The sequence below is a fragment of the Ambystoma mexicanum genome, chromosome 10, assembly GCF_040938575.1.
Source record: "Ambystoma mexicanum isolate Mex_15411 chromosome 10, UKY_AmexF1_1, whole genome shotgun sequence".
In the NCBI taxonomy this organism is placed as follows: Eukaryota; Metazoa; Chordata; class Amphibia; order Caudata; family Ambystomatidae; genus Ambystoma; species Ambystoma mexicanum.
In genome coordinates this window covers 1651710708-1651737884 of record NC_090932.1, presented here as the reverse complement: position 1 = coordinate 1651737884, position 27177 = coordinate 1651710708, and the positions used below count along the sequence as shown (strand labels likewise).

The 27177-nt window shown below is 47.2% G+C and overlaps 1 protein-coding gene across 2 annotated transcripts in view; it reads right to left on the bottom strand.

Moving 5' to 3' along the window:
• Positions 1–27177, bottom strand: part of LOC138493377 (uncharacterized) — a 340393-nt gene that overhangs the window by 191130 nt on the left and 122086 nt on the right. For both annotated transcript variants that reach the window (XM_069620416.1, XM_069620417.1), the window contains exon 2: positions 16115–16510. In XM_069620416.1, coding sequence (XP_069476517.1) covers positions 16115–16510 — 396 coding nt within the window. The remainder of the gene's footprint in view (positions 1–16114; positions 16511–27177) is intronic.

Genomic DNA, 27177 nt, shown 5'->3' with positions numbered 1-27177 from the left:
ATCTTGTGCAATGTTGACCTTAAGTAAAATTGCCAGTTTTTCCATTTCCTGGAGAGTTGAAGAACACATGGATTCCCCGCCGCCATAGTTGGTATAGTTGAGGTTGAAAATGACCCAAGATTAAGATACTGACCAGTGCAGGGCACGCTTGACTGCTCATAGGGGCACCCTTAGTCCGTCTCCCGCTCCATGCAACTGATAAGGCTGGACGACACTCTATTCAAGTACAGGGGTAGAAAAGCTGGACAGGTTTATTTTATAGCTCTTATACTTGGATAATAGCTGTGGTCGGCCAACCCAACTCCTTAGCTATGTGTTAGGTTTCAATGCCTAGTTCTATTGCCTGTGAATAACACTTTGTTGCTTTTTATTGCACCCTTATGGGTGCAATATAGCGGGATGGTGTTGGATAAATACAGTGCGTAGCATCCCTGCTGCCTCTCCTTAGACCGTTTGGTACTTTGTAGGAGTGACCTGTCCTCAAAATGGCCTTAAATAACTTCCCCAAGGGGCACAAAGTTCCAGTCATTGGTTCCAGAGCTGCTGCATGGTACATGCAGTCATATAAGTTGACGATAGTTCCAGCATCTGTTAGAACATGCTCTTTGGTCATGGAGAGCCTGGCCACTGGTCAACATTTAATGGCCTTATCAGACTCTTTAGAGCTCCCATAATGCCCTATGCTTGCTAATGCAACTCCGTATCCACACATTTTTTTGTTTTTTTGTAATTTATATAGCGCACAAACTGCCTGTAGGCATTGTGGCGCTGTTACACAGATAAGTAGGCTGCTTAGATACATTGGTACAGACAGAGAGTGTTCACAATATAATTACAGTGGTGTGTTGGTTACAGTGGTACCAGAATATTTACATTGGTGCATGATGCGGTGTAAACAATTCAAAGGTTGCAAGTGACATGGGTACTCATGCGGGAGGCACAGGGTGAGGGAGGGTCAAGGGTTAGTTAAACAGCCACATTTTGAGTGCTTTGCGAAATGCAAGGTGTAATGGTTCATTTCTGAGGGTGAGTGACAGGGAGATCCATTGTCTGGCAACAATGAAGGGGAAGTTAGTGCCACCTGCTTTGACTCGTTTGACTCTGGGAGTTAGGAGTCGGTGAGAGTAGGGTGTTCTCGTGGGTCTGGATGGGCCTGTACTCGTTACTTTCGAGGAAAGGTAGGGAGGGCTGTGTGCTTAATGCACTTGCGAGTGATGGCAAGAGTTTTGAATAACACGCATTCTTTGATGGGGAGCTGGTGGGCTTGGCGTCTGGCAGCAGGTATGTGTTCTTTTTTAGGGATGTTGAAAGCAGCGCAAATTGTGTTGTTCTGGATTATTTGGAGTTTCTTTAGGTTCTTTGCTGTTGTGCCAGCAAGGAGGATGTTGCAGTAATCCAGTCTTGACCCTATTATGGCTCTGGCCGTGGAGAGGCAGTTTTCAGTGGAAAAGAATGGTTTGGCTGCGTTAATCAGCCTGGTGTAGTAGGCAGCTGAGGAGGCGATGGCGTTGACTTGCCGTGACATGTGGCATCGAGGTAGACACCTAAGGTTTTGACTAATGGGGAGACGTGTTGTCGATTGGGAACATAGTATATTGGTTGGAGAATTTATTTAAGGTTTCTTGGGAACCTACTAAGAGGATATCAGTCTTATCGCCATTGAGGTAAAAGCGGTTTGCCGACATCCAGGCATGAATAGTGGAGTAGACTATGTTAAGGGCTTTGGCGTCAGTTTTGTAGTTACCGGTTTGGGAAATAAGGACTTGAGTGTCATCAGCATAGCTGGTGTAAGCTCTGCCAATGGAGTCTAGGATGTCAAATAGGGGCTTAGTAAAGATGTTGTAGAGTGTTGGGGCGAGATACAGGAGCATTGTGGGACTCCACAGTTGATGATGGCGGGAGCTGCACAAGCCTGATCAGAAAAAACTTTAATGGGTCTTCCTTGCAGGAATGATCTGATCCAGGCTGTGGCATTAGGTGAGAAGTGTGCTGAGGAGGTAAAGTGGTGACAGAGAATGTTGTGGCCCACTTGATCAAAAATGGCTGATAGGTCCAAGAGTAATGCAGCTTGCCTGCATCCTTTATGTCATCAAGTTGGTTTTTTATGTTAAGCAGAGCAGATTCTGTGCCGTGACCAGGGCGGAGTCCAGATTTATGTAGACCCAGGATATGGTTGGTTTCGAGGATAAGGTGAACCTGAGTGTAGGCAGCTTTGTCGAGGATTTTTAACAGGAAGGGGACTGTTGTTATGGGTCTGTAGTTGTTTGGAGAGGGAGGGTCAAGCGACAGCTTTTTTAGAAGCGGTCGTACCTAGGCTTCCTTAAGGCTAGAGGGGACCAGACCTGCTGCAAAGGAGGAGTTGATAAATGCTGTGAGAAATTAGGTTAGTGTGATAGCACAGTCTTTAATGATTGCAGCTGGACAGTCATCACCTTTCTAGTTTAAGGGTTTCAGGTGTTTCAGTAGGGCGAGGACTTCGAGTTCTGTGACATCTTTGAAGGAGAAGAGGGGGATGTCTTGGGCAGGGGGGTCAGTGGTGTCTCTGGCTGAGGGTAGGGGCCCAGTGTTGTGGTTTGGATTCTGTGCTGCAGAAGGTCAAGTTTATTGAGCATGGCAGTTTGCATGTTGGAGCACCATGATTCGTCTTTGATTATGACTTGCGTGGTGGGAGCTGGTACTTCTACTTCCCTGAAGATGGCAAAGGTCTCCTTGGTTCCAGAGTTTGCATTGGTCATCCTAGTGTTGAAGGAGGCAGATTTGGCCGAGATGATTGCTTTTTTGTATTGGGTGGCTATCTTGTTGAATTCTAGTTTTGTAGATTCAAGTGGGTTGGTTTGCCAGGAGGAGAGTGTGGTGAATTTCAAGGAGCTGAGTTCCATTAGCTCTGGGGTGAACCAGGCTTTGCTTGTCTGGTGATTTTGGCTTTCCTTGCTAACAGTGGCTATACGCCATTGACAGCATTTTTCACTGTGGAGTTGTATAGATCTGCTACAATTATGGGATTGTTGCAGAAAGGAGGTTTGAGTGCAGTTTCTAAGTAGGGCATTAGCCTCTCTTTGTTAGTTTCTTTGAGCTGCGAGCTGGGGCTGGTGGTAGTGGAGTGGTGAGAGATGTTTACTTTGTGGGTAAGGGGATGGAGAAGTGGATGATGTGGTGGTGAGTCCAGGGGCATTGGAACAGATGGATAGAGAGCAATTGTGGTCAGCTATCCAGTCTAGAATGTGGCCCTTGGAGTGGGTGGGGTTGGTTATTGATTGGTTGAAACCCAGGATGTCTAGAGCTTTAGATTTTATGTGTGAATCCACAGGGTCGTTGAAGCCGAGGTTCAGGTTTCCTAGTAGAATGGACTTCAAGGAGGTTTTTAGGTTGTTAGATAGTAGGTGTGTGAGGTTTTCCTGGAAGTCAACCAGGAGGCCGGGGCTTGGGGGGCGGTAAACGGTATGTATGGTAATGGTGCAGTTAAGGGAGGTGGTGAGTTTAAGGGACGGGACGTCACTGTTACCTTCGAAGGAGCTGGTGACCTGTTTTAGGAGGAAGGATTCCTTGAAAATGATGGCAACTCCACTGCATTTGGTGTGTCGGCGGTCCTGATGCCTGATGGTAGACTTTGTAGCCTTGTGGAAGGGTTAGGAATAAGGCAGTGCCGGAGGCTTCAGATATCCAGGTTTTACAGATGGCAAGGAGGTCTAGATTGTGTGCGGTGAGCAAATCATGTATTTCTAGATTGTGTGCTGGGAAAGGAGCAGGCATTGATGAGGGAACATTGGAAAGCTGCAGATGGTTTGGTGGGCTGCATGGGGGTGCTGATGGTGGCAGAGATGATGGCTGGGAGAGCTGTACTTGATTTAATTTCAATGTGGATTGAGGTATTGCTGCTGGAGTTTGTTAGGCTCACCTGGTATCCACGGGGGTGCCACACGATACTGAATGGAGGTCTAAGCGCTATCCCGGACCCCTCTCTGCTTGCTTATGTGCCAGACATTGGGTAGCACCTATAACAGGAGAATGGAGGGTTAAGATACTTGTTCTGTGATGGGGGGACTCCCACCTCCTTCTGGTCCAAATCCCCTCCCTTGGGGTTATTGCTCACCTTAGGTTTTTGTGCATTGAACTCTCCTTCCTGCGTCTCTGTGTAGGGGCGCGTGGTTGGTGCGGGCGTTCTGTGGACCTAGTTGCTTCACTGGTCCGTGTGCCCTTATGTCGGGTCCAGACCGGCTGTGACTCCGACTCTGCTTGCTGTCTTCCAGGTGAGTTATAATTTCTTTTCCGTCTTTATTCTGTCTCTTTCTTTCCCTCTGTTTTCTCTGTCTTCTCGGCGTCTTGCTCCACTACGCTGTTCCCTAACAATGTCTCTTTTTGTTTTGACAGGGATGGTTGCAATCATTGAGTTGCCGCCCGATGGCAAAGACCACGGCGAGTTATTGATGCGCTGATTATTGGTGTTAATTGCTAACCTGTGTTCTCTTCTCTTCTTTGTACAGGTTGCAGTGATGTTCCGGAGTGATGAGCGATCGAAGCGCTGCTTGCCCAGGTAAGTGCTTTATTAATGCTGACCTTGTTCCTTCTCCCTTGCAGGTTGTGGTGGAATTCGGAGATGGGCGAGGTAAGAGAAGTGCAGGGTGCTGCCAGGACTTGCTGCTTGCCCAGGTAAGAATTGTTATTAATGCTGTCCTTGTTTCCTTACCTTTGCAGGTTGCAGCGAACTCCGGAGATGGGTGAGGTAAGCGAAGCGCAGGATGGGTTCAAGGCCGGTTACTTCACAGGTAAGTGTTCTTGCTCGCTAATTCTGTTCTTGTTCTTCTAGGCTATTAATGGAATCCAGATCTAAGGCTTCAGGATCGGGCCACCGGAGAAGCAGATGAGCAGGAGCTGGACATGCTGAGCGGTACGCTGCAGGACTGCAGAATAACGCGAAGCATGTTCTGCTGTTTGGGTGTGGTTTAAATAGCCTAAGTAAAGGAGTTCCAGGCCCAGCCACACCCAAAACACTTGACAGCATGGCTTGTTTCTAAAGAACTGAGCTGTGTAATAGGCCTCCATGTCAGATTAAGGTCCAAAACTGGTATTGCTTTATTTCTGATAATGAGCCTGACTCCATGTATGTTTTTGATGGAGTTTTAAGGCCTTTGGGGCTGGAGTGAAGGGCTTTAGCCCCACTGCTGACAGGGGGCTGTTATACCTGAGGGGACCAGGGGCATGGATCGTGACAGCACTCCCCCCTAAGGCCCCTCTCAAGATAATTCCTCCGTCTGGCCCTGGTTTGGTCAGATGGTTCCGATGAAATCGTCTTGCCAGGCGTGGCACATGGACGTGCTCGCTAGACTCCCATGTCCTGTCGTGAGGGCCGTATCCCTTCCAGTCCACTAAGTAATATAACTTGGACCTGGTGAGTTTAGAATCTAGGATGTCCTTGACTGCAAATTTGGGTTTTCCGTTAACCAGTACTGGATTTAGTGGTGTTTTGACTCGAGTTCCAGACAGGTTTTAAGAGTGACACGTGGAATATGGGATGGATCTGCATATTTGGTGGTAAAGCTAGTTTTACTGCCACAGGATTTATAATAGCCTTGATGGTATAGGGCGCTAGATATCTGGGACAAAATGTTCGAGTTCCTTTTATGAGCAGTCTGGGGCTTTTCTTCAGTGTTGATCAGATAATCTTTTCTGTCTTTCTTTGGCTTGGATCAAGTGTTCTGATGCCTTTTTGAGGGTTTGAGTGATGGTCGTATGTAAAGTCTTCACCGCGGGCATTTCCAAGACCATGGGGGTATCTAATTTGGAAGTACGTGGGTGCCTTCCATATACGGTACAGAATGGACTCTGTCCGGTACTGGTGTCATGTCTCACAGAAGGAGATGGTCGTTGTGGCACCGATGGTCCCAGGCACGGACTGCAGCCATTGTTTCTCCCAAGATGGCGGCGCGGGCAGATCGTGGCATTCCAGCCTTACAGCAGATGCCTGTAATCATGACTCCGCCCCCTCAACAAGGTTCCGGTTATCTGACGACAGGCACAACGCTCGAGTGCGTTGCTACTCCTATCAGCCAGCGCTCCGTAAATTCGCCTCTAGGCTTTACCACTTGCTACATTCCTATTGTGCTACTCTAACACTCCTCTGTCTTTGTGCGTTAGAGGTTTCTGCAGTGTTCCCCTTGGATAGGGGCTCCGCCTCATCACACATGTTCTTTTCGAGACAGCGGTCGACTCCGACCTGATCCTTTTCCTGCCATCCGGGATCGCTTACCTCCAATCCGCTCTGAAAGCTTGGTGCCCGCGAATTCAGTCCAGTTTCTTTGGATGTTCCCTGGCGTGTTTACCCGGAACCATATCTGACTTCTCTCACGATTGAAACCTGCTTATCATGTATCTTTTTACAACGTTCCGTTCCATTCCTACGCCTTAGCTAGCACTGTTTATTCTTACCACGTCTTTTCTTTTCTTTTCTGACTCAGTCGATTCTGGAACTCCCATCACAAGGGTCACATGAAATTTCTTTTCGATTGAATTCTGTCTCTCAGGCATTGAAGATTCCTATTCTCAATAGATTGAACATACTACATTTCAGTATCCCAATACTTTAAACCTTCTTTCTTCTATATTTCTGCCATTCAGAAGGAATTCGTATTCCCGTAATTCTGAACACTTCATTGCACATTTCCTTTTCCACAGGGTAATTATTTCCTTATCACTAGCCAGATTATTTCACCTCTATTTTTACTTCTGAATCTACTGTTCTATAATCTTTTCTTTTCTTACCTCCTTGTTGTATTTGCATTCAGTCACCTGGAACTGCAACGGAAACTCGCCCCGTCCGGTGCAACATAGAAGACGGACATCTACTGAGGCGGTCAGGGTTTTTTACCCCAGAGGGTTTCCCTGGAGAGCTCATTCCCTCCTGATTTACTTATCTAGGGAGAGGAAGAGGTTCCCCAGGGGGTCACTCATATTCAGCACATTACATCTACTGGAATAGGTCAGTGGGTGCATGTTTAGAGGGAGATTATTTTTCCTGGAGATTTCTAAATTACTCAATAAACATCACAACTGGTGTGTAGCGAGTTGTTATAGGCACATTCGCCTATCCACAGCATATCCTTCCAGCTTCCTTCCACTTGATGTAACATGCACCGTAGGTATTGCTCTAGTGTCTGATTCGTCCGCTCCGTTTGGCCATCAGTTTGGGGATGGTGACTAGTGGACAGACGAATATCGATTTGGGCAATTGCACAACTCTTCCTCCAGAAGTTAGACACAAACTGACTCCCTCGGTCAGAAATCAGGACGGGTGGGAAACCATGTAATCGTACGATTTGCTCTAAAACACCTTTGCCAGACTGGATGCGTTTGGTAGACCCTTAAGCGGAATGAAATGGGCCATATTAGAGAATAGGTCAACAACCACTAGGATAGTGTTGAACCCTTGACAGGGAGGCAGATCTGTGATGAAATCGAGGGAGACTGTGTGCCAAGGTGCAGGTGGTATTTCCAGGAGTTGAAGAAGGCCCACGGGTCTTTGTTTCTGGGATTTTTCTGTGCACAAATGCCACATGACAGAATAAACTGCGTAATGTCCTTTCGCCAGGTCGGCCACCAATAATTTCTTTTCACCTTGGCTATGGTCTTGGCAATTCCTGGATGTCCTTCTATCAGGGGGTTGTGATAACCAGAAATTACTTGTTCTTGTAGTGCCTTATTCGGTAGATATAAATGCCTTCTGAAATACGGGAGTTGGTTATTTGTTGTGTAATGTTCACCTTGAGTGGTCCAGTCTTGTAGAGCCTTGGTGTTCATTAGAGCCGAATTTCCTTTTGGAGTTCGTCCAGAGATAACGTTATTGTAAGTCCTAGTAGTTTGTCACCTGGAATAATGGCCACTGGGTCTGGGTTGAATATGCCTTTTCATCAATACCCATGTGGGATAGGGCATCAGCTTTTCCGTTCTGGACTCCAGGTCGGTATGTAATTATGTAATCATATTCTGCGAAGAATAAAGCCCATCAGAGTTGAGGGGATGATTGAGCCTTTGCCGTCTTGAGGTATTGTAGGTTGCGATGGGCGGTGATTACTGTGATGGTATGTCTGGCGCCTACGAGGTAATGCCGCCAAGCCTTAAAGGCTGCCTTGATCGCTAGGAGTTCCTTGTCTGTTATTGCATAGTTAAGTTCAGGTGTAGTACATTTTCGCGACCAAAAAGCCACAGGATGTAACTGGCCTGTTTCGGGATCCCTTTGGGAAAGAACAGCCCCCATTGCCATGCTGGAGGCATCTGTTTCCACTACATATGGGAGATCTGGGCGGGGTGTCGTAGCACCAGGGCTGAGGTAAATCTTTTCTTGAGTTCCTGGAAGGCCTTCTCCGCCTCTTCTGTCCATTCAAACAGTTTGTTGTTTTTTTGTAATAAAGAAGTGATCGGGTGCACAATCTGGGAGAAACCCGGGATGAATCAGCGATAAACGTTCACAAAGCCGAGTATACTTTGGACACCTTTGACTGAAGACGGTGATGGCCTGCCAAGGATGACGTCTACTTTGTGCATATCCATCCGGACGCCTCTGGGAGTGAGGACAAAACCAAGGAACTTTCAAGTTTGGCATATAGCTGGAGCTGTCGGAGTTTTGCAAGGCCGGAGCGAACGTGCCTGACATGGTCCTGTTTAGAAGTGGAGTACACCAAGATGTCGTCGATGTAAACTAGGGCACATACGTCGATCAATTCCCGTAGTACATCGTTCATGAAGTACTGGAATGCGGCGGGAGCGTTGCAAAGCCCAAAGGGCATCACCTGATATTTGTACAGCCCATACTTAGTACGAAAGGCAGTCTTCCATTTGTCTCCTTTCTTTACACGCACAAGATGATATACCCCCCTGAAGTCCAATTTGGTGTAAATTTTGGCATCCTTGACTTGGTCCAGCAGTTCTGGGATAAGGTGTAGAGGATAACGGTTTTTAACTGTTACCTGGTTTAGTGCGCAGTAGTCGATGCACGTTCTCAAGTCCCCCTCCTTCTTGGGTACGAAGAATAGGGGTGAGGCTGCCGGGGATTTGGATTGGCGGATAAAACTCTTTGCCAGGTATTGGTCCAGATATGATTTCAAGTGGAGATTTTCAGGTTCGGCGAGTACATAAATTCGACTACACAGGATTTGTGCACCAGGTACGAGGTCGATCTGACAGTCATATGGCCTGTGAGCGGGTAAGGTATTAGCCTGTTCTTTTTGGAAAACGTCTTGAAAATCATGGTATTCACTTGGTAGTGTAGTTGTTACAGCTAGTACCAATGCCTCTTTATCTTGGACAGGTATCTCTGGGTCAGACAATGACATTTCCACTTGGTAGCACGCATGAGCACACTCATTGAAGAAGGCTAATTTCTTGGCTCACCAGTCGATGTTGGGATTGTGAGCCACCAACCACCGCATCCCTAGAATCACCTGGAACTGAGGGGCCTTGATAAGGTCGAAGGCAATGGCTTCCCGATGTCCTTCTTGGCACAGAAGGGTCAATTCTGCTGTGCTTTGAGTTACAGGACCAGAAGTTATCTCCGTGCCATCGACAGTGGTGACCTTCTCAGTTGTCGTTTTCTGATAGAGGGGAAGCCCCATCCTTGTTGCCAGGCCTTGGTCTATGTAGTTACCAATGGCTCCGCTGTCTATGTATGCCTCATGCATCCGAGATGGTTGTTGATGCCTGATCAAAATCACAGGCAGGGCAAGGTGTGAGGTCTGTGGTTCTTTTCCTTCGCTCGACAAACGGACCTCTACGCTTGCCGGGCCTGGAAGTTTTCCAACTCTTGTTCTCCTCCTTCTTTCTCTGTAGCTCCAACTGTTCTCCTAGGGGGTTTTAGGGACATTCCCCCAGGAAGTGACCCGATTTCCCGCAGTACAGGCATAATTGCTGTTGTCTCTTTTTGTCTCTTTTGGCCTGGGTTAATGGGCTCCGTACCCCCCCCAATTTGCATGGGTTCCGAAGTGTTTTCTGATGAACGCGGACTGTTCTCCTTTGATCATAGATACACAGTCCGATTCTCCATTCTGGCTCAATCTGTCCTTCGATCTTGCAGCCTGTGGTCTAGCTGCACCACTAGGTTGATGACCTCTGCACAGTCTTTCGGCAGGTTTACCACCTGAGCTAGGACATCTTTCAATTCCCCCCGTAATCCTCGATAGAATAACGTTGTTCGTTTCTCCTCAGGCTACCCAATTTCAACGACAAGTCTGTTAAAAGTGGCGATATATGTTAACAAATCTTGGCTGCCTTGGTGGAGGGACAGAAGTTGTTATCCAGAGCTTGGCCCTGGGTATGTCGGGCAAACAGCTTCCCCATCTCCTGTTGAAACCCCCTGAAATCCCGCAGGAGTGGGTCATCCTGGCTTGCTAACGGTATGGACCAATCCGCAGCACTGCCACTCAGATATGACAGAATGAAGCCAACCTGCGACTGATCGTTAGGAAAGGCTCCGGGTATACAAAGAAAATGGAGGCGGCACTGGTTCATGAAAACTGTATATTTTCTTGGGTCCCCGGTAAAACGTTCCAGTGGGTCCAATGGAACTGCCCCATGGAGGACCACCTGCACTGGATTGACGGATGTGGCTGAAACCGACGAATACTTCCTGGCAACAGAGCCTGCCCAGCCTGTGTTTGGAGCAATTGTCTGGCTAATTCATCGGTGCGGTCCTTGGTGACAATCAACTCCCTCCTAAGGGCTTTGGTTTCTTGGCGGCAGAGTGTACCTCGGCCCATAATTCTCCCAGTAACTGGGCTAGTTGGTCAGTCTCTGATGTTTCCATGACGCCCAGGTGGATTTTTTAATTAAGGCTTCGCGTTCTGTTACGCTCACCTGGTATCCACAGGGGCGACACACGATACTGGATGGAGGTCTAAGCACTATCCCGGACCCCTCTCTGCTTGATTATGTGCCAGACGTTGGGTAGCACCTGTAACATGAGAATGGAGGGTTAAGATACTGGTTCTGTGATGGGTGGACTCCCACCTCCCTCTGGTCCAAATCCCCTCCCTTAGGGTTATTGCTCACCTTAGGTTTTTGTGCGTTGAACTCTGCGTCCTGCGTCTCTGTGCAGGGGCGCGTGGTTGGTGCAGGCGTTCCGTGGACCTAGTTGCTTCACTGGTCCGTGTGCCCTTATGTCAGGTCCAGACCGGCTGTGACTCCGACTCTGCTTGCTGTCTTCCAGGTGAGTTATAATGTCTTTTCCGTCTTTATTCTTCAGGGGGTTTCAACAGGAGATGGGGAAGCTGTTTGCCCGACATACCCAGGGCCAAGCTCTGGATAACAACTTCTGTCCCTCCGCCAAGGCAGCCAAGATTTGTTAACATATATCGCCACTTTTAACAGACTTGTCGTTGAAATTGGGTAGCCTGAGGAGAAACGAACAACGTTATTCTATCGAGGATTACGGGGGGAATCAAGTCTCTTTCTTTCCCTCTGTTTTCTCTGTCTTCTTGGCGTCTTGCTCCACTATGCTGTTCCCTAACAATGTCTCTTTTTGTTTTCACAGGGATGGTTGCGATCTCGGAGTTGCTGAGCCGATGGCGAAGACCACGGTGAGTTATTGATGCGCGGAGCGCTCCGCTGTTTATTGATGTTAATTGCTAACCTGTGTTCTCTTCTCTTCTTTGTGCAAGTTGCGGTGATGTTCCAGAGTGATGAGAGATCGAAGCGCTGCTTGCCCAGGTAAGTGCTTTGTTAATGCTGACCTTGTTCTTTCTCCCTTGCAGGTTGCGGTGAAACCCGGAGATCGGCGACGTAAGCGAAGCGCAGGATGGGTTCAAGGCCGGTTACTTCACAGGTTAAGTGTTCTTGCTCGCTAATGCTGTTCTTGTTCTTCCAGGCTATTAATGGAATCCAGATCTAGGGCTTCAGGATTGGGCCACGAGAGAAGCAGATGAGCAGGAGCTGGACATGGTGAGCGTCACACTGCAGGACTGCAGAATAAAGCAAAGCGTGTTCTGCTGTTTGGGTGTGGTTTAAATAGCCTAGGTGAAGTAGTTCCAGGCCCAGCCACAGCCAAAACTCTAGATCGCATGGCTTGGTTCTAAAGAACTGAGCTGTGCAATAGGCCTCCATGTTGGATTAAGGTCCAAAACTGGTATTGCTTTATACCTGATAATAAGCCTGGCGCCGAAGGCGCCAGGACTGACTCCATGCATGTTTCTGATGGAGTTTTAAGGCCACTGCTGCCAGGGGACTGTTATACCTGAGGGGGGGGGGTCAGGGGCATGGATCGTGACAAGTTGTTGGTGCTCGGTGGGAGGGTGGCTGAGGCAGGAGCGGCACAGGGCAGTTGGCTAGGGATCCCTGTGAATGAGTTTAGGCATGGAGACAGTTCTTTTTGTGTGGGTATGGGTGGTGGTAGCTGGTGTAGAACTGTGACTGGAGTGGGTTCGGGTGGGGTTAATGTGTACTGTGTTTGCTAGGGGTGATGGGGGTATATTGGGTTGTGGGTGTGCAGTTTGGGAGGTATTAGGTTTACTGTGTGTGTTTGGCTGGTGAGGTTTGGGTGCACAGGCCGAGTAGATGATTTCTTGTGGATGTCCTTCTTAGGTGAGAGGGGCGGTGAGTTGGTAGCGTTGGGGTGAGCAACATTGTTAGTCTACGGTTTCATGGGGAGTGGGAAGGGGGCATGCAGTGCTGGCTGGGAGGGTAGAATGTGATGAGGTGGGAGGGGAACATGGGGGGGAGTAGGAAACTGAGTTGAGGCTTGGTGTGCTTAGTGGAGGCATGGGTGCAGGGTGTGTTGCGTTGGGCTAGCTTGAAAGGCGACGGGATGAGTTGATGGCGAGGATGGTTGTTGCTTTCTAGGATGGTATGGGTGAGTTGTTGTGGGTCAAGAGTCATGGGTTGGATTGTGTGTGGAGGATGGGTAGTAGGTAGGAGAGCAGGGGCAAGGTAGTGATGGTGGTTGTGTTGTTAGGCTTGGCAGTGTAGGAACCACCTTGGTGGGGGAGGTGGAGGGGTCCAGGTTTAAGTGTAGTTTGATATACAGATTCATAATCTTGGCTGGCCGACAAGGGCAGTGCATATTAGTAGGCTGGTGGTATTTGGGGGCCGCAGCGGCGAGGCAACAAGGAGCAGCAAGGAGTTTTGTGATCTACGCTACTTCTCTTACTGGGCTGGGTGGTCAGCCGGTGGATGTTTGAGTGTGAGTTGTGAACACAACTAGAATCAATTTAAAGCACGGCTAAGTTTGATTTACAGCACAACTAAAATCAATTTAAAAACATAGCTAGATTCAATTGAGCTTAAAGATACAGCTCGATTCAATTTAATACAGATAGAGTTTGGTTATGGTACACAACTAGATTCCATGTACACACATAGCTGGAGTCATTTGGGAAGGTGCTTGTGAGGCACTGCCGTGGATGGGTACAGAGCCTATGTGAGTGCAGGCTGGGGAGCACATTTGTGTGTGATATTGTCTGCTGGGCGCAACAAGTTCATCTCATTGTTGTAGGTGGGCCCTTGTAGTGGTGCCGCAAGTAGAAACATTAGACTGAAAGGGTACAAGGTTTGTGCTCCTTGTGTTAGTGAGGAGAGTAGTGCTTTAGGCGGTTTGAATACATCTGGGTGTATATATGGAGACAGAATCTTACCAGAAAAGGGGGTGTTTATCAGTGTTGTGGTTAGATATACAGTTGAAAAGGAGAGCCAGTTTTATCGTGGCTTGTGCATGCTTGGACAGGCTCAGACAGGAGCCTTAGGAGTGGGGCCCTGGTGAGGGGGGGCCACAGTTCGCCTGCCAGCTACTCCATTTGCCAAGATGAAGGTGGCTCCAGCCAATCAGAGCAGCATTAGGCTGCTTTAGGTGTGGGTTTACTGCGCATAGATTGGGCGGCCATTTCTGAAAGTCCGGAACAAAACTTTGAAAGAATGGCAAGTGTAGAAGTGATTTGCTTTGTTGCCACTGCACTCTCAGTGTAGCAAGCGAGATAGTGATCAGTGCTATTTCTGATGAAATCGCCTTGCATTAATCAGATAAGCAGCACACAGGAGATTGTGTGGACCACTGAACGTTCTCTGTGAAGTTTTTATTTTTCAAATTCTATGTTGGTTTTTAACAAGTTTTCACGTTCGAATCACATACCCTTTTCCTTATTGTTTCTTGTTTTTTTTCTGGTCCTCCTAATGTGTTTTTTCCGCATGGGCCATATAGCACTAATAAAGCCTCTCTGGAACCCGAAGATCATAGTCTGTTCTTCCAAAGCATGTATTTTACGCAGGAAATTGGTACGCACACCCGAGATATTCGTCACCATGCTCCCATACAAATAATATTACATCTCTGTTCACTAGAGCACTGGCTCTATGTCACCAACATCATGGAATAGTGGTGATATAACACAACCTTTGACCCCAACCTGATGAAATCACAGGAAGTGGCAACACTGACCTTTGCCATGAACACAGAAGAGTCTGTTGTGCCTCCTTGCCCCTTGTTGAACTGCCTGTCTGCCCCCTCCCTCCTCCACGAATCCCCCCTTCCTTTTGCTCCTTTCCTACTCTTCACCCCACTCTTTTCTCCATCATCTCCTACTCTTCCCTCCTCCCCGCCCCCTTGTTAACTTCCGGCACTACCGCAACTGCCGTAAGGTTTACTAAATCCATAGCTGCCTGTCTTTGCAGCCACTTTGCCTCCCCTGTCCTATCCCCCTTTTTTCCTTTTCCTGTTAAGCCTGGCACTATTCCAATTGCCGTCAGGCATAGTAATCATAGCTGCCTGGCTTCGCAGCCTCCCTGCCCTCCCTTCCTCCACCCCATCTTTACACTGTCCTGTGTACTTACTCTTATCATTTGTCCCGTGCCGTTTGATAGCAGATTGTCTGTCTCCCCTCCTTCCCTCCTTGTCTTCTCCGACCGCCCCCCCTGCTCTATAAAATTTGTCTCTGACCTATTTTTGCTAGTAGCTTGTTTTGTTCCTCTCCTTCTCCCTCACTCCAATCCCCCCTTCCCCTTAAACTTGTTATTTTTCATGCACTACATCAATTGTCGTCAGGCATAGTAATGTTACTGCTTGTTTTGTTTCTCTTTCTTTTCCCTTCCCTCTTTGCCTTAACTGTTCCATGCACCTGCACTATCTGAAATGTCGCCAGGCCTATTACGATAGTTATTTTTCTCATTCTGTATTGTTTCAAGGACTTTAAGAATGTAACTGTATTCTCCCATGTTCCCTCCCTCCTTGAAGCACTTTGAAACACATTGGTTGATTGTTTATCTATATAACAATCAATACAGAAGGTGTGATATCACATAACCTTTGAAGCCTGAGGAGTAGGAATATATGTATTAAGAATATCGCACACCATCATACAAATGTATATGAACAGCATTCAAAAGAGCCCCATGTGACAACATTGGATTTATCGATGAGCTCTGAATTGATATACCTGCCTGCCTCAGGAGGCCAGGGAAGCAGTAGCTCCTTGTTGGATCCTGTAGTAGATTGGTCCAAATAAGGTGTACATTTGGCAACCCTGTGTGACTCCTAAAGAACCCCCATGATGTTGAATCAGTCTTCCAACTTCCTTGCCAGCCATTCAAATGATGGTGGATTTGCAGGTTGGAATTTAAATACCTTCCCAGGAATCATAAAAGGTGAATTATCCTCCAGGACAAAACTAAGAATTAAAGACTGCACCCATGACACTGGGGGTCATTATGAGTTGGGTGGTAGGGGATACCGGACACCGGTAAGGAGACTGGTGCCGGTAATCACTTACCGCCCAATTCCGAGGTCCCTTAGCGGGAACCGTAAAGGACATGGGGTCTGACCACACATCCTTTACGGGTCCCTCTAAGGGACCAGGGCGCTAATTACGGGCCTGCTATTAGCAGGCCCATAATTACTGCCTTCGCCATTCCGATTGAGCCCTATGGGGGCTCAATGGGAAAGGGGAATGGCTGGTTGAATGGGGACTTACCGGGTCCTCCAGGGTCGGAATGACCCGGTAAGTCCCCATCCAACCGGACCTGGACCCGGCGCCATGGCTACCTCCAATCTCGGAATGAGGCCCACAGTTAACAAATGATGATGCAAAATGTAAAAATTTATCACACTATGAACCTAACTATGAAAAATGTGATTAAGTTTTGTTTTTACCTTTTGCTCCATTTTTCGGGTAGACGTGGACATGGATGGACGGAGCCTCCTTGTACGGTTCGTCGTCGAGAAACATCTTGACCTGGTAGGTGCCGCTGTCGTCCTCTAGTGTGGGGTTGATGACGAGGGAACAGTTCTTGTTGGGTAGAAGGGACAAGAACATCTGAGCTCTCTCGGCATAAGGGTTGGGTTGCGACAACGGTACCACGAGTGAGTCTAAAGCCCGGATCACTGGAAGGTGCAATCCATCGTCAGCCTTGATGACGTCCCACTCTGCCCGCACAGCACCAGGTGGCACCACGCCGTCTGTCTCGTAGTGGCAGCGGATGAGAAGTCTGTCCTCTGTTTTAACAGCCACTTTATCCTCGTACAGTTCGAGGTTTTTGATTTTCACAGCTGTAAAGTAAATGGAGAACCGGTTGGTACTCTTCACCATTGTGCCATGAACTCCTTGATAAAATGTATCTCATTCAATTCACCTTCATCATTTACTACTGTCTTCTGCCAGTTAGCTTATTATTTGTCTCCTTTCATAGAATTCAGAGCCGGTGCCCCCCTCCAAATTAACTTTTACACATGTGTAAAAACAAAATGTTTTCTTTCATGAACTTCAACATCTCACCCTTCCAACTTCTGTTGATGGTCGAGAGCTATGGGTAAGGGCCACTTAGGCATGCATCAAGTATAACTTCTCTCCCTCACAATGACTGTTCTGACAATACAGCACCATTAAGTTAGGGTGGCCATCTTGCCTTGAATCATTCTGAAAGAGGTCTCCCTGTGGACTCTGTAAAAACCATCATCCATAAGATTGTGCACAAAGATTAAAATTAACTAGTTTCTTGCCCTAACAGGGCCTTGGATAAGACAATAGTAAGCAGCCATTTGCAACAACATCAAACGAGAGGGCCAAATTGGTTCTCAAATTGCAAGTATCAAATGTGGCTACATTGCAAGTGGCAGAGGGAGCAGAAAATGGCACTTGGCCTAAGGTGGTAAAAACCGCCACATCGGCCCTGAGCCACAGTAACTCCAATGTGTTCAGGTCCGAGCTCCGCTCTTTCAATCCCATGTAATGAAACTAGTCCTTGCCAGCGTGACTCATGCCATTTTGGCAGCCCCAATGTGCTAATCGACTGGACTGGAGCATTTGTCAAAGCATGTTGAATAAGTATTTGGGACAGGCTGTTAGTGCAGATACAGTAACAATAATAGCCAGATAATGGAGAGGAGGGGATAGTACAGTCAAATGAAAACAAAAACGACCCTTTTGGATATACACAGCTTCAGCACTAACTCTGTCAGGCATGAACAAATATTTATAGCATCACTTGCGGCAATAAAAACATTTTATACTACACATGCACAGCCGAGGAACTGGCCTGACAGCTCAATACAGGAGTCTCTTCTGACCGTCCCTTTATATAAGTCCATAGTTTGCAGCACCAGGATGAACAACCTCTTGAGCATGAGTTTAGATGTGTTTGGGGGTCTCCCTTCTTTGACTGATGGCCCCATGCATGAGACCAGCCAATAGTAGAGCAGATGTAGCACAGGAACACAAGGCTTGAACCTCTGTTAAAAGGTTGGATTTACTGTCGGGTTAGGAGGACAGTTCTGGCTCTTGTTATGAGCACCATAAGAACATGTCTTAGCTACTTTTGGGGGAGCTGTAAGAGTTGAGGGTATCGCCCATTCTTCATTTAGATTAGGTGTAAGGGCTTGTGACCCATACTCTTAATCTCTCCCACCCTTATGGGCCCATAAAGACTTAGCCCCTTCAGAGGCTGTGAGCCCTGTAATGGAAACCTTTTGAGAGGCTTATACACCTGTGCTCCTGTCCTCAGACCTCTTTGATAGCGCTGTAGGTTTGGGGTGATCTCCTTAAACCACAGAGAAAAGGCTCCAGGGGGGTCCCACAAAGGGGGAAACCTTTGTTTGGGGGTAGTGCAGCGTCACAACCTTATCTGAATACTTGGCCTGGCTTCGGGAATGCATCGTGCACGGGTATGGAAACCTCTTGGGGTGAGTCTGGAAGAGATAAACACTCAGACTCAGTCTGGGTTAGCTGTAGTGTGCTCCTCAGCCTACATATCATATCCCAAGGAAACCAGATCCTCCCCATATTCAACTGTCCTGTCCCCAGGAGCAGCGAGACCCTCGCCACAGCTATAGACAGTATATGCAATAACATTATTCAATGAGAAATTCATAATATATTATTCAGCACTAGTTTATTTAGGGTTATAAAAAGAGTTACATTCATAATGAAAAATATCAACTCCTGCCTTCCTGAGGACACATGTATCCTTAGGTTACAATTTTAAGAAGAGTAATTCTTCAGGACCTGTTGAGTCACGAAGAAAACATCTCATTAATAACATACCATAAAGCTGGCATACACGCGTGTATCACTGTCTAGTATATGAACTATATGTGTGAGCTTCTTCAGGGCCTCCAAATCATTAATATGTTAGTTTCTTAAACTTGTCTAGTTCGTATCTTACTCTCCAATTGTGGTTTGATGTACTTGCGGATATCTTACTGGGAATGGTGAACAAATGCCGTTTGTATCCACAACAAAAGTATATCTGGACATCTGTCATCTCTGTGCATATGCAAATGCCAACCACATGCAGTCAACAGGCCGCTGAAGAGCTGGCATGCCCTTTTTCCAGATTGCTCCTTCAACATATCCAGATCTAAGTCCATTGACCACAACCTCTCCTCTCGAACACCTAGGTCCAGACACCCTCCAGTGCCCACCCTACCTAAGACTGGCTACTCTGCTTTCCAAGGTTTCCTCCACTGTCTACTTGTAGATCCCTTGCTCCACCGTGCCTACCCTCCCGCTCCCCTGTTAGCTCCCAGCTTCCTTGTTTCTCTGTTTCCATCACCAAGTTCTTCCCTCTATGATTGTTCTGCTGCTTCCTGAAGATAGGTCTGTGCCCAATAAATTCCATGATAATAATAACCAACATTTAAGAATGGAATGCCCTAAAAGTATGTAGCATTAATGGACCAAAGCAAAGGAAGGCTTCCTGTATTAAAGGCCAAGCCTAAAGATAACAGAATTCAAGATGCACTTCTACATGGGTGCAGGTCAAGTGCATAAAGAGCCAGGTGGGGCAATTGGACAACCACAGGCCATGCTTGCACCTGGAGAAGTAACTGCATAATAAGATGCTGTGCACATGGTTGCAAGTGACAGGACTGATCAGGGCATCAGCAACGTAGTTAAGAATGTCAAGGGCAGAACTCCCAGAGTGGCTGTAACTGACAGACGCACTGCAACAGAGACATGCGTGAAAACAGGGGAAACCAATTTGCTGGCAGACACTGAGAGGTGAATTGTTAAGGGTACCCACACACAGTCACATACTCGAGATGCAGATTTTCATTTGTGCATTTAGACAACCTTTCTTTTCAAGCACAAGCAAAAATATGCAAACGATTATAAAACCTTTACATTTGTATTTAAGACTGATAAGGTTAACACATGCTCACTGCAAATGACATGAGAGGTTTCTGACTGAGCCAGAAAAGCTCTGAGGGACTCATGTTCCTAAAATTAGTAATTTGGCAGAGGAGAGCCGTTACATTTACATTGTAATGTAAGCGACTCCCCACCGCCAAGTTCTCGTCATTTGCACTGCAGGGTGCAAATGTAAAGGGCAAAAGGCAGTGTACAAGCGTGTGTCCACCGGTTGCCCTTCAAATATGCAGTACACATTGCACAAGTGGTGAAACGCTGTCCTACATGCTGGACTGCCAGGCAGCGCGTACTTTTCATTGTTAGCGCCGCTTGCCATGTTTGCATGGCAAGCAGCGCTCACAATTACAATGAAACCCTCCCTGACATGTCTCCCATACTCGCATGGCAGGGAGAGCTGTCCAACGGATCCCTATGGAGTCTTCCTGCTTTATGCTAATGCATAAAGTAGGCGGAACCCATGCACGGGCATGAAAATCCATGCCGGTGCAGATACACGGTAGTCAATGAGAAATAGGACTGAACAGCGCAAACGTTTAGAGATATGGTGAAAGCAGCCAGGGATGGGGCAGCACTGGTTTTCAGGAGCTGTTTCCAAGACGGAACACAATTGTGCCCAGTTTTCTCGGCCAGGTGTCAGATTAAATGTGTGCATGTAACAAAGTCAAATTGGCTTCAATTTCAGAAGCATTAACCTAACTGTTTGTTCCTGAAGAAGCCAAAGCTTCATAAATGGGGACAAAAAAGGAAAGCAAGCACAACTATTAAATGAATGACACCCACATGCGGCTAATGGGGAAGCTGGGGTGAAACAGGCGACCCTGAAGGGGGATGTTGCAAGCCTTTCTAAACCAGCTGTACAGCACAGAAGGAGGAGACGTCATAGAAGCAGCTGGAGGACACAACACTCCAGATCTGAAAGGGGGAAGAGCTTAGAGGACCTAGCTGGCCCCGCAGAACTTGACTGTAGATAGAGCGAGCAGCTGTTAGGAAAGATTTCATTTATGTGCAATTTTCCCTCCTTTTATGGACCCCCCCCCAAACTTTTTGCTTTTATTTGGCTATGCTATCCTGACTTTTACGTGGAGCCCAGCCTTCAGCTGAACTCCCCTTGGCTTTTGCTCATCTTTTATGGGGAAACTGACACGTTCTTCAAACTGTCAGTACTAGGAAACTATGTTTCCCTGAGTCTTTGACTATGTTGCTATTTCTTGGTAACCTTTTAACAGTGCACAATGTACCTTCCAGTACAGTGTGCTGGGGTCCCTTTGTGTTTTATGGTCCTAGACACCCTCAAAGGATTTTTTGGTGATTGTACGAGTGTGCCTGGGACAAACCTGTGGCAGCAGTTACTTTTAATAATACATTACTTCTTTTTACTGAATCTCAACACGTTTATCGCGTTTGGTTCAAGACTGTGGCCAGGTCCGAAAATGGCTGAGCCACAAAGTCTTTTGCTCTGTCCCATGGCCATTTTGTCCTTTGCCTTCACCTCGGTCGAGTAACCCGGGTTTTCCTCATTTTGGCATGCAGCCTCCTGCAAGATAAAAAACAATCGCTTTCACGGGCTTCTGCCTGTCGCGTGTGTGTGTGCCCAAGAAGCGGGTTGGGACTGTCTGGTCCCAATTCACACTACCAGTGCCAGCATGTCTGTAGTGCCTGAATTACTGAGACCACCGTGAACCATGATTGATCCACGACTGGGATGCCTGCAAGAGAGCAGATCTTCTATTGGAAGTCCTCGGCGCGAAGCTAATCTTGGATAAGAGAAGGGGCTCTGCATCCATTCCAGGTCAATCACCTGAGTTCTCACCGAACTACAGAAGGAGCCAAGCTCCTACACAAAGAAACAGACTTGTGAAACGGCTGGGAGGCTTTGGAAGGTTTTGGCACCCTTCGCCCTCTGCTGTCCTGTCGGGTCCCTGCTTTCTTCTTCGATCAAGAAGGCCTGCCAAGGTGCTTCGCCCCTTTGGAGTAGTGGTAACAACTACTCTGCGCCATCTGCTTACCCACCAAACATGCCACTTTGGAACTTTTCCTAGTCCATCCAGTGTACTGTCCAGCTCTACCGCAGGGTATCCTGCAGAACCGCCGCCGTCTTGAGTGTAAACCCAAGACTTGGGACATTGCTTGCTTGTGGTCCCATGCATTCTCCTGCCGAATTTCACATGCCTAGCTACTCTGGATCCCAGATTAGGAGAGTGCGTTAAGGTGCCCGCATCTGTGTTTCCCGCATCACTACCTGTTGGTGATGGTCGCTGTAGATCCCTAGCTGGTCTGCTCTCCTGTGCCCTGAAGCCTGCTGCACCAACATTTTCTTCATACCTCCTTCAGAAGCTGACAAAAGGCAACTGTCCCGCTACAGACAATCGTTCTCCCCCGCAGCCGCTGACAGCCAAAGCGACGCAAAACTGCAGGACTCGAACCTACTATCAACCTTGAATAAACTGGCAAAGTTTGGTCCGGACTGTGCCGAGGGTCGGTGAGTACTTTCATCACTTACTGGTGGACCCCTGTTACAACCAATCACTTTTACGCACAAGTATCCCTTAAAAGGTATTCAGACTTGGCTGGGTTAGCCTGCTCTCCCTAGCTATTCTCGTCACTTGAACACTGCTTTGCCAAGGGCAGGGCCTACTAGAATAGTGGAAACCAATTCTTCATCGCCTCAAGCCCTTTCCTGACTTGCTAAAGCCCTCAGACGAAGACCCTCTTTTTGCTTCACCTGTGCAATCGTGCATTTTTACGCACAACTGTACTGTTGAGCACAAGGCTCCACTCTTCTTAGGGTTGAACTCGAAAGTTAGGGAATTAACTCTGAAGAATTGCCTATTTCTATAACTCTGTTATCTCAACCCCCTCCTTTACAGGTTGTGGATAGATTTCACCACTAGATTTCACCACTGTAGTGCATTAGGAAACGTAATGTACAAATATTGTATAGTATAAGGATTTTGTGTGATAAGTGTTTTTTCCCATTGCTAAAGTTACTTCTGTCTATTGGTCCGGCCGATGACAATTGTATAGATATTTCTCATATACACTTGTCTAAGAGTAATTTGTGGTTCGGTGCTGTGTGTGCTCACTGTGGGCTTCCGATCACTCTCACCCCCCACTGAGACTTAGTCTTGACCGCCTGCCAAGCTATCTAGATTGCTCTGAATTGTCTAGAAGGTTCTCCTGTTTTACTAAACTGAGGCTGGCCTCCTAAACCTCTTCCCACCAGTTCAGAGTTTAGCAATCAATCTTAACAGCAGATTAGTTAATGGTTAGGTCATTATTGTAGTTCTAGTCCACAGGTGTAATAGGAACGTTGCTATTTGTTCCAAATTCTAAATGTTCGTTTGTTTCAATATTTAGAAGGCTGAAATAAGCCCCTTTTACCAATCTTTTGCAACATATATCTTTCTTTCCCATGGTTACACCATGAAGAGACACAATGATGTATTTTTGTTAGGTATGCCGTTCACTTTTCCCTGTGCTGGTGTATCACTGAGTTTAGTATGTTGCTGAGTTTCTGCACGGCACATAATATCGGCCTCTGCTACTGCTTGTACTACTTTGGCTAGGATAAATGGATTCACCATAGTACAGTGGCAGGAAGATAGAAATTCTTGTAGGAACATTTAAAATGATTTACCTGTATTTTTATGCACACCTTTATTTCGTTCTCGGGTAACTGCCCATAGGATCCATGGGCAGTAACAGAAAGTCAGGCCCACTGGGGAGTACACAACCTCTTCCTAACCACAGAAGCCGAATGGAAGTCGACCCTCCACCCTAGGTTGGCACGGGTTCCTGATTATTATTAACAGGTCACCATGTGGCAGCCAGTGGGGGGTGGAGATGGTTAGGGAGAAGTTGTGGATAGGTAGGGGGAGTTAGGAATGCCGGAAAGGGGATTAGGAAAAATGAATGGATAGGGATGGGGAGGTAGGGAAAAAAACATAGCATAAGTAACCCAAATGCCTTGTATGAAAGTATACACTGAATTGGCTGCCCACAGCTAATCTCTCCAAGTCAACCCCTGGAGCTCCTGCCCACCTGTGATACCAGAATGCCCGTCCTTAATCAAGACCCCTGGTACTCAGCATCTCACTCTCCTGTCCTCCTGTCTAGCAAACCCATACATACTCAGCCTGATTGGAAGCCCATGGGGGCATGACAATGTAACAAGCATGAGTAAGCACATGAACTGGTCCCTTAAGACACAGAAGCAAGCAGCACAAAGAACATGTGACACTAAACAACATAGAAGCATTAGCAGTGAATTAGCAGCAACAAGGATTCCTTTATTCCATCCTTTCCTTGAACGGTTCCCCCCTGCATGTGTAGGCAATTGTCTCTAATGAACAAAATCCTTCCTTCTGGTAAGCAATCACTTGTTAAGAAGTTTGCGGTTGTGTCATAATCCTGATTGACATGTCCACATAGAATAATAGTTCACGTTAATCAATACACGTTTGCTGTGGTACTTATCTGTGGCCCGGGGATCCATCCCAGGCTTTTGCAGTGAGCGGTGAAACAAAATGAGGGGACGCCAACCCGCTGTGACGTCCCACTCCACTGCAGTGTGCACCAGAGACTGCATGTGTGCAGAACCGGCATGGAGCACCAAAAGCACACCACTGGCTCACCCACTCTCCTGCTGCCTCCTCTGTTGTTCACCTCCAGTCCCCCACCTTAGTGTTCGCAACCGCTCCTGATCTCGGTCCATGCCTGCATAATCCAAAATCACCAGAAAGCAGCACGGGCTGAGGTGGGGCTTAAGAGGCTGCAACAGCTGCCTCATCTCAATGTGTCTTGTCATGTGAATGCTGCCCAGCCTGCTGACTATCACAGGAAATGTAGTTTCCCCGTAAGGAACAGGACCCCAATATCTGGCACCTCTGGACTTGTTAGCGCTAACACTGTGACTCCTACCACAAAGCCCCAGTCCAGCACCCCACTTCACATTCCTTACAGTATCCCGCTCCTCAGGACCCCTTCCAGGTGTTGGTTTGTCCAGATGCTATTGATTAAACAATCTTACCATTCTGAGAGCATGAACTACATCTGCCAGTTGCCATCAGTTAGCTTCAGGACCATACCCTGCCCATTCAATGAGATATCACAAACGACTGATTTCCTTCCTGGAGTCCAAAATTCAGTGTACCTCATACTCATCTTGCCCATTCTTCAGTAATACCGGTGGTTCCTGGGTCCGGACAGTATCAACTGCAGGTTTCTCTAAAGAAACTTGAAAGACAGGATGTATTTCCAAGGTTGCTGGAAGCTTTAATCAAACTACTGTTCGAAAGACACATTTCAAAGTAGCATAAGGACCAATGTATTGTGGTAAAATCTTTCAAGACCCTGCCAACTTAATATTCTGCATAGCCAACTACACCTTATCTCCCATAAAATACTTTTGACCGTCCTAATGCTTCTTGTCAGCGTATTCCTTATAAGATTCCTAGGCCTTCACCAAGTTTTGTTGTGCCCTTTGATCTCAGAAAGCTCCTGCTTGTGCTCCATTACTGCTGGTATCTTGTTACTAGAGTGTAGCACCTCGGGTAACATGTTTAACTCCTAACCATATAAGATGATATTGGATGACATACCCAGCAATGCATGATCTGAATTATTGTAGCAGAATTCCGCTAGCCATAAGGCCTGCACCCACGATTTAACTCCATCTGCAAAAAAGCAATGCAACAACTGTTACATGATTTGATTTACTCTATCAGTTTGCCCATCGGTCTGGGGATGGTAACTTGTGGAGAGCCCGTAGGAGATTCACAAAAACCGTGCCAAAACCTGTGATACACGATCAGATAATACAGGCCATGGCAGACCATGCAGCCTCACGACAAATTAGCAAACTCCCCCGCATTGGGCACCCCAACACAAGGAATAAAGTGTGCCTGCGTATAAATGTAATCCACCACTACCGTTATGGTGTTGTATTCTCTGTCCTTAGGGAGATCTGTTACAAAATCCGTGGATAAATGTGTGTAGGGTTCCTCTAGGGTCGGGAGAGGCTGAAATAACTCTACTCTCTTGGAGTGATCATTCTTGGGTCTCATACAAGTGTCACATCGCTGAATATAAGCATGTGTATCAAGGTTCATTCCCAGCCACCAAAATTATCTCTAACATTTTCAAGGTTTTCCATTCAGCTGCATGACCTGCAAATGAGACTTGTGGCACCAAAACAGAGTTATCTCTCTCAAAGATTGGATAGGTAGATATAGGGCCTCATTATAAGTTTGCTGGTTTGGAAACAAGGGTGCCGGTAAGCTCACCGGGACCCTTTGTTTCTGGACCGGCAAACTACATGTCTGCCTGCTGTGACCACTGGGCCCGACCGGGCGCAGCAGCCATGGTAGGCAGATGCCTCACGGAAGCGATGTCACCGTTAACGGTGTCGGTGCTTCCATGTCCCCACTCCCATAGCGTCCTTTGGACTCTATGGGAATGGGAACTTACATTTTACCGACGCCTGACTTCCTGGGCCACCAGAGTTGTAATCTCCTGGTGGCACCAGGAAATCAGGCACTGATAAAATATTACGAGTCCGGCGGCAACCAACCAGTACCACCAGCAGGGTTACCGTCGGACTTGTCTGCCTGTCTGATAAGGCAACCCATCCCATACAGTCCTTTTCTTATTCCTGAACTCCCAATTTTGCAATTCCTTTGCAGAGATACTCCTCCGAACCTCAGGTAAGATGCCTCTAGTAACTGCCTCAACTATTCTGTCCACCGCTACGATATTTTGATCGTCTTGAATAGCAAACTCAGTATTTTCCTGTCTGATTACGGCATCTGCCTTTCTGTTATTCTTTCATGTCAGGCAAGTGACTATGTAGTCATATCCCTGAACAATCTGTGACCAAAATAACTGACGTAGACTTAAAGTCTTGGCTGAAAAGTAGAGGAGATTGGTGACTTGTAGTGTTGATTGTACCCGCATGCCATCATGGTGTCTAAATATTGTTGCAAGTGTTGTGTTTCCTTCTCAGAGAGGGCATAAATGCGACTGCATGGTAATCTTCGCATTAGGCTCAAGATCAATTACGCAATCGTACGATCTATGCAGAGACAAGCCCTCCATCTTCCCCTTGTCAAAAAGCTCTGCAAAGTCCTGTTATTCCTCTGGCAGGGATGTAACCACCGCCCCTATGTTTGCCTGAACCACAGCTCCCTACACGAAGAACTCTCTAGGGCGCAGTGGCTCTCTTAAATGGGTACCACACCTTAGGGAGTCAAATGTTAAGGTATGCTCCCCCCAATCGATCGTTGGATTATGTGTCACCAACCATGGCATCCCTAGGATCAAACCAAATTGAGGTGCTGCATCAAATCAAATGTCATGGTTTCCTCATGTTCTGCTACACAGAACATCCTAGGAGTTGGGTCTGCGTAGTGATTGTTCCTGAGATCAAACAAGAACCATCAACTGCTCGTACTGGTTCTGCCACACCCTTCAGCATAGTGGGAACCCCCAACTTGGTTGCAAGAGTGATGTCTAGGAAATTCCAATTCTTTGGGTAAGTGAATAGCAATGCCACAACCAAATACAAATG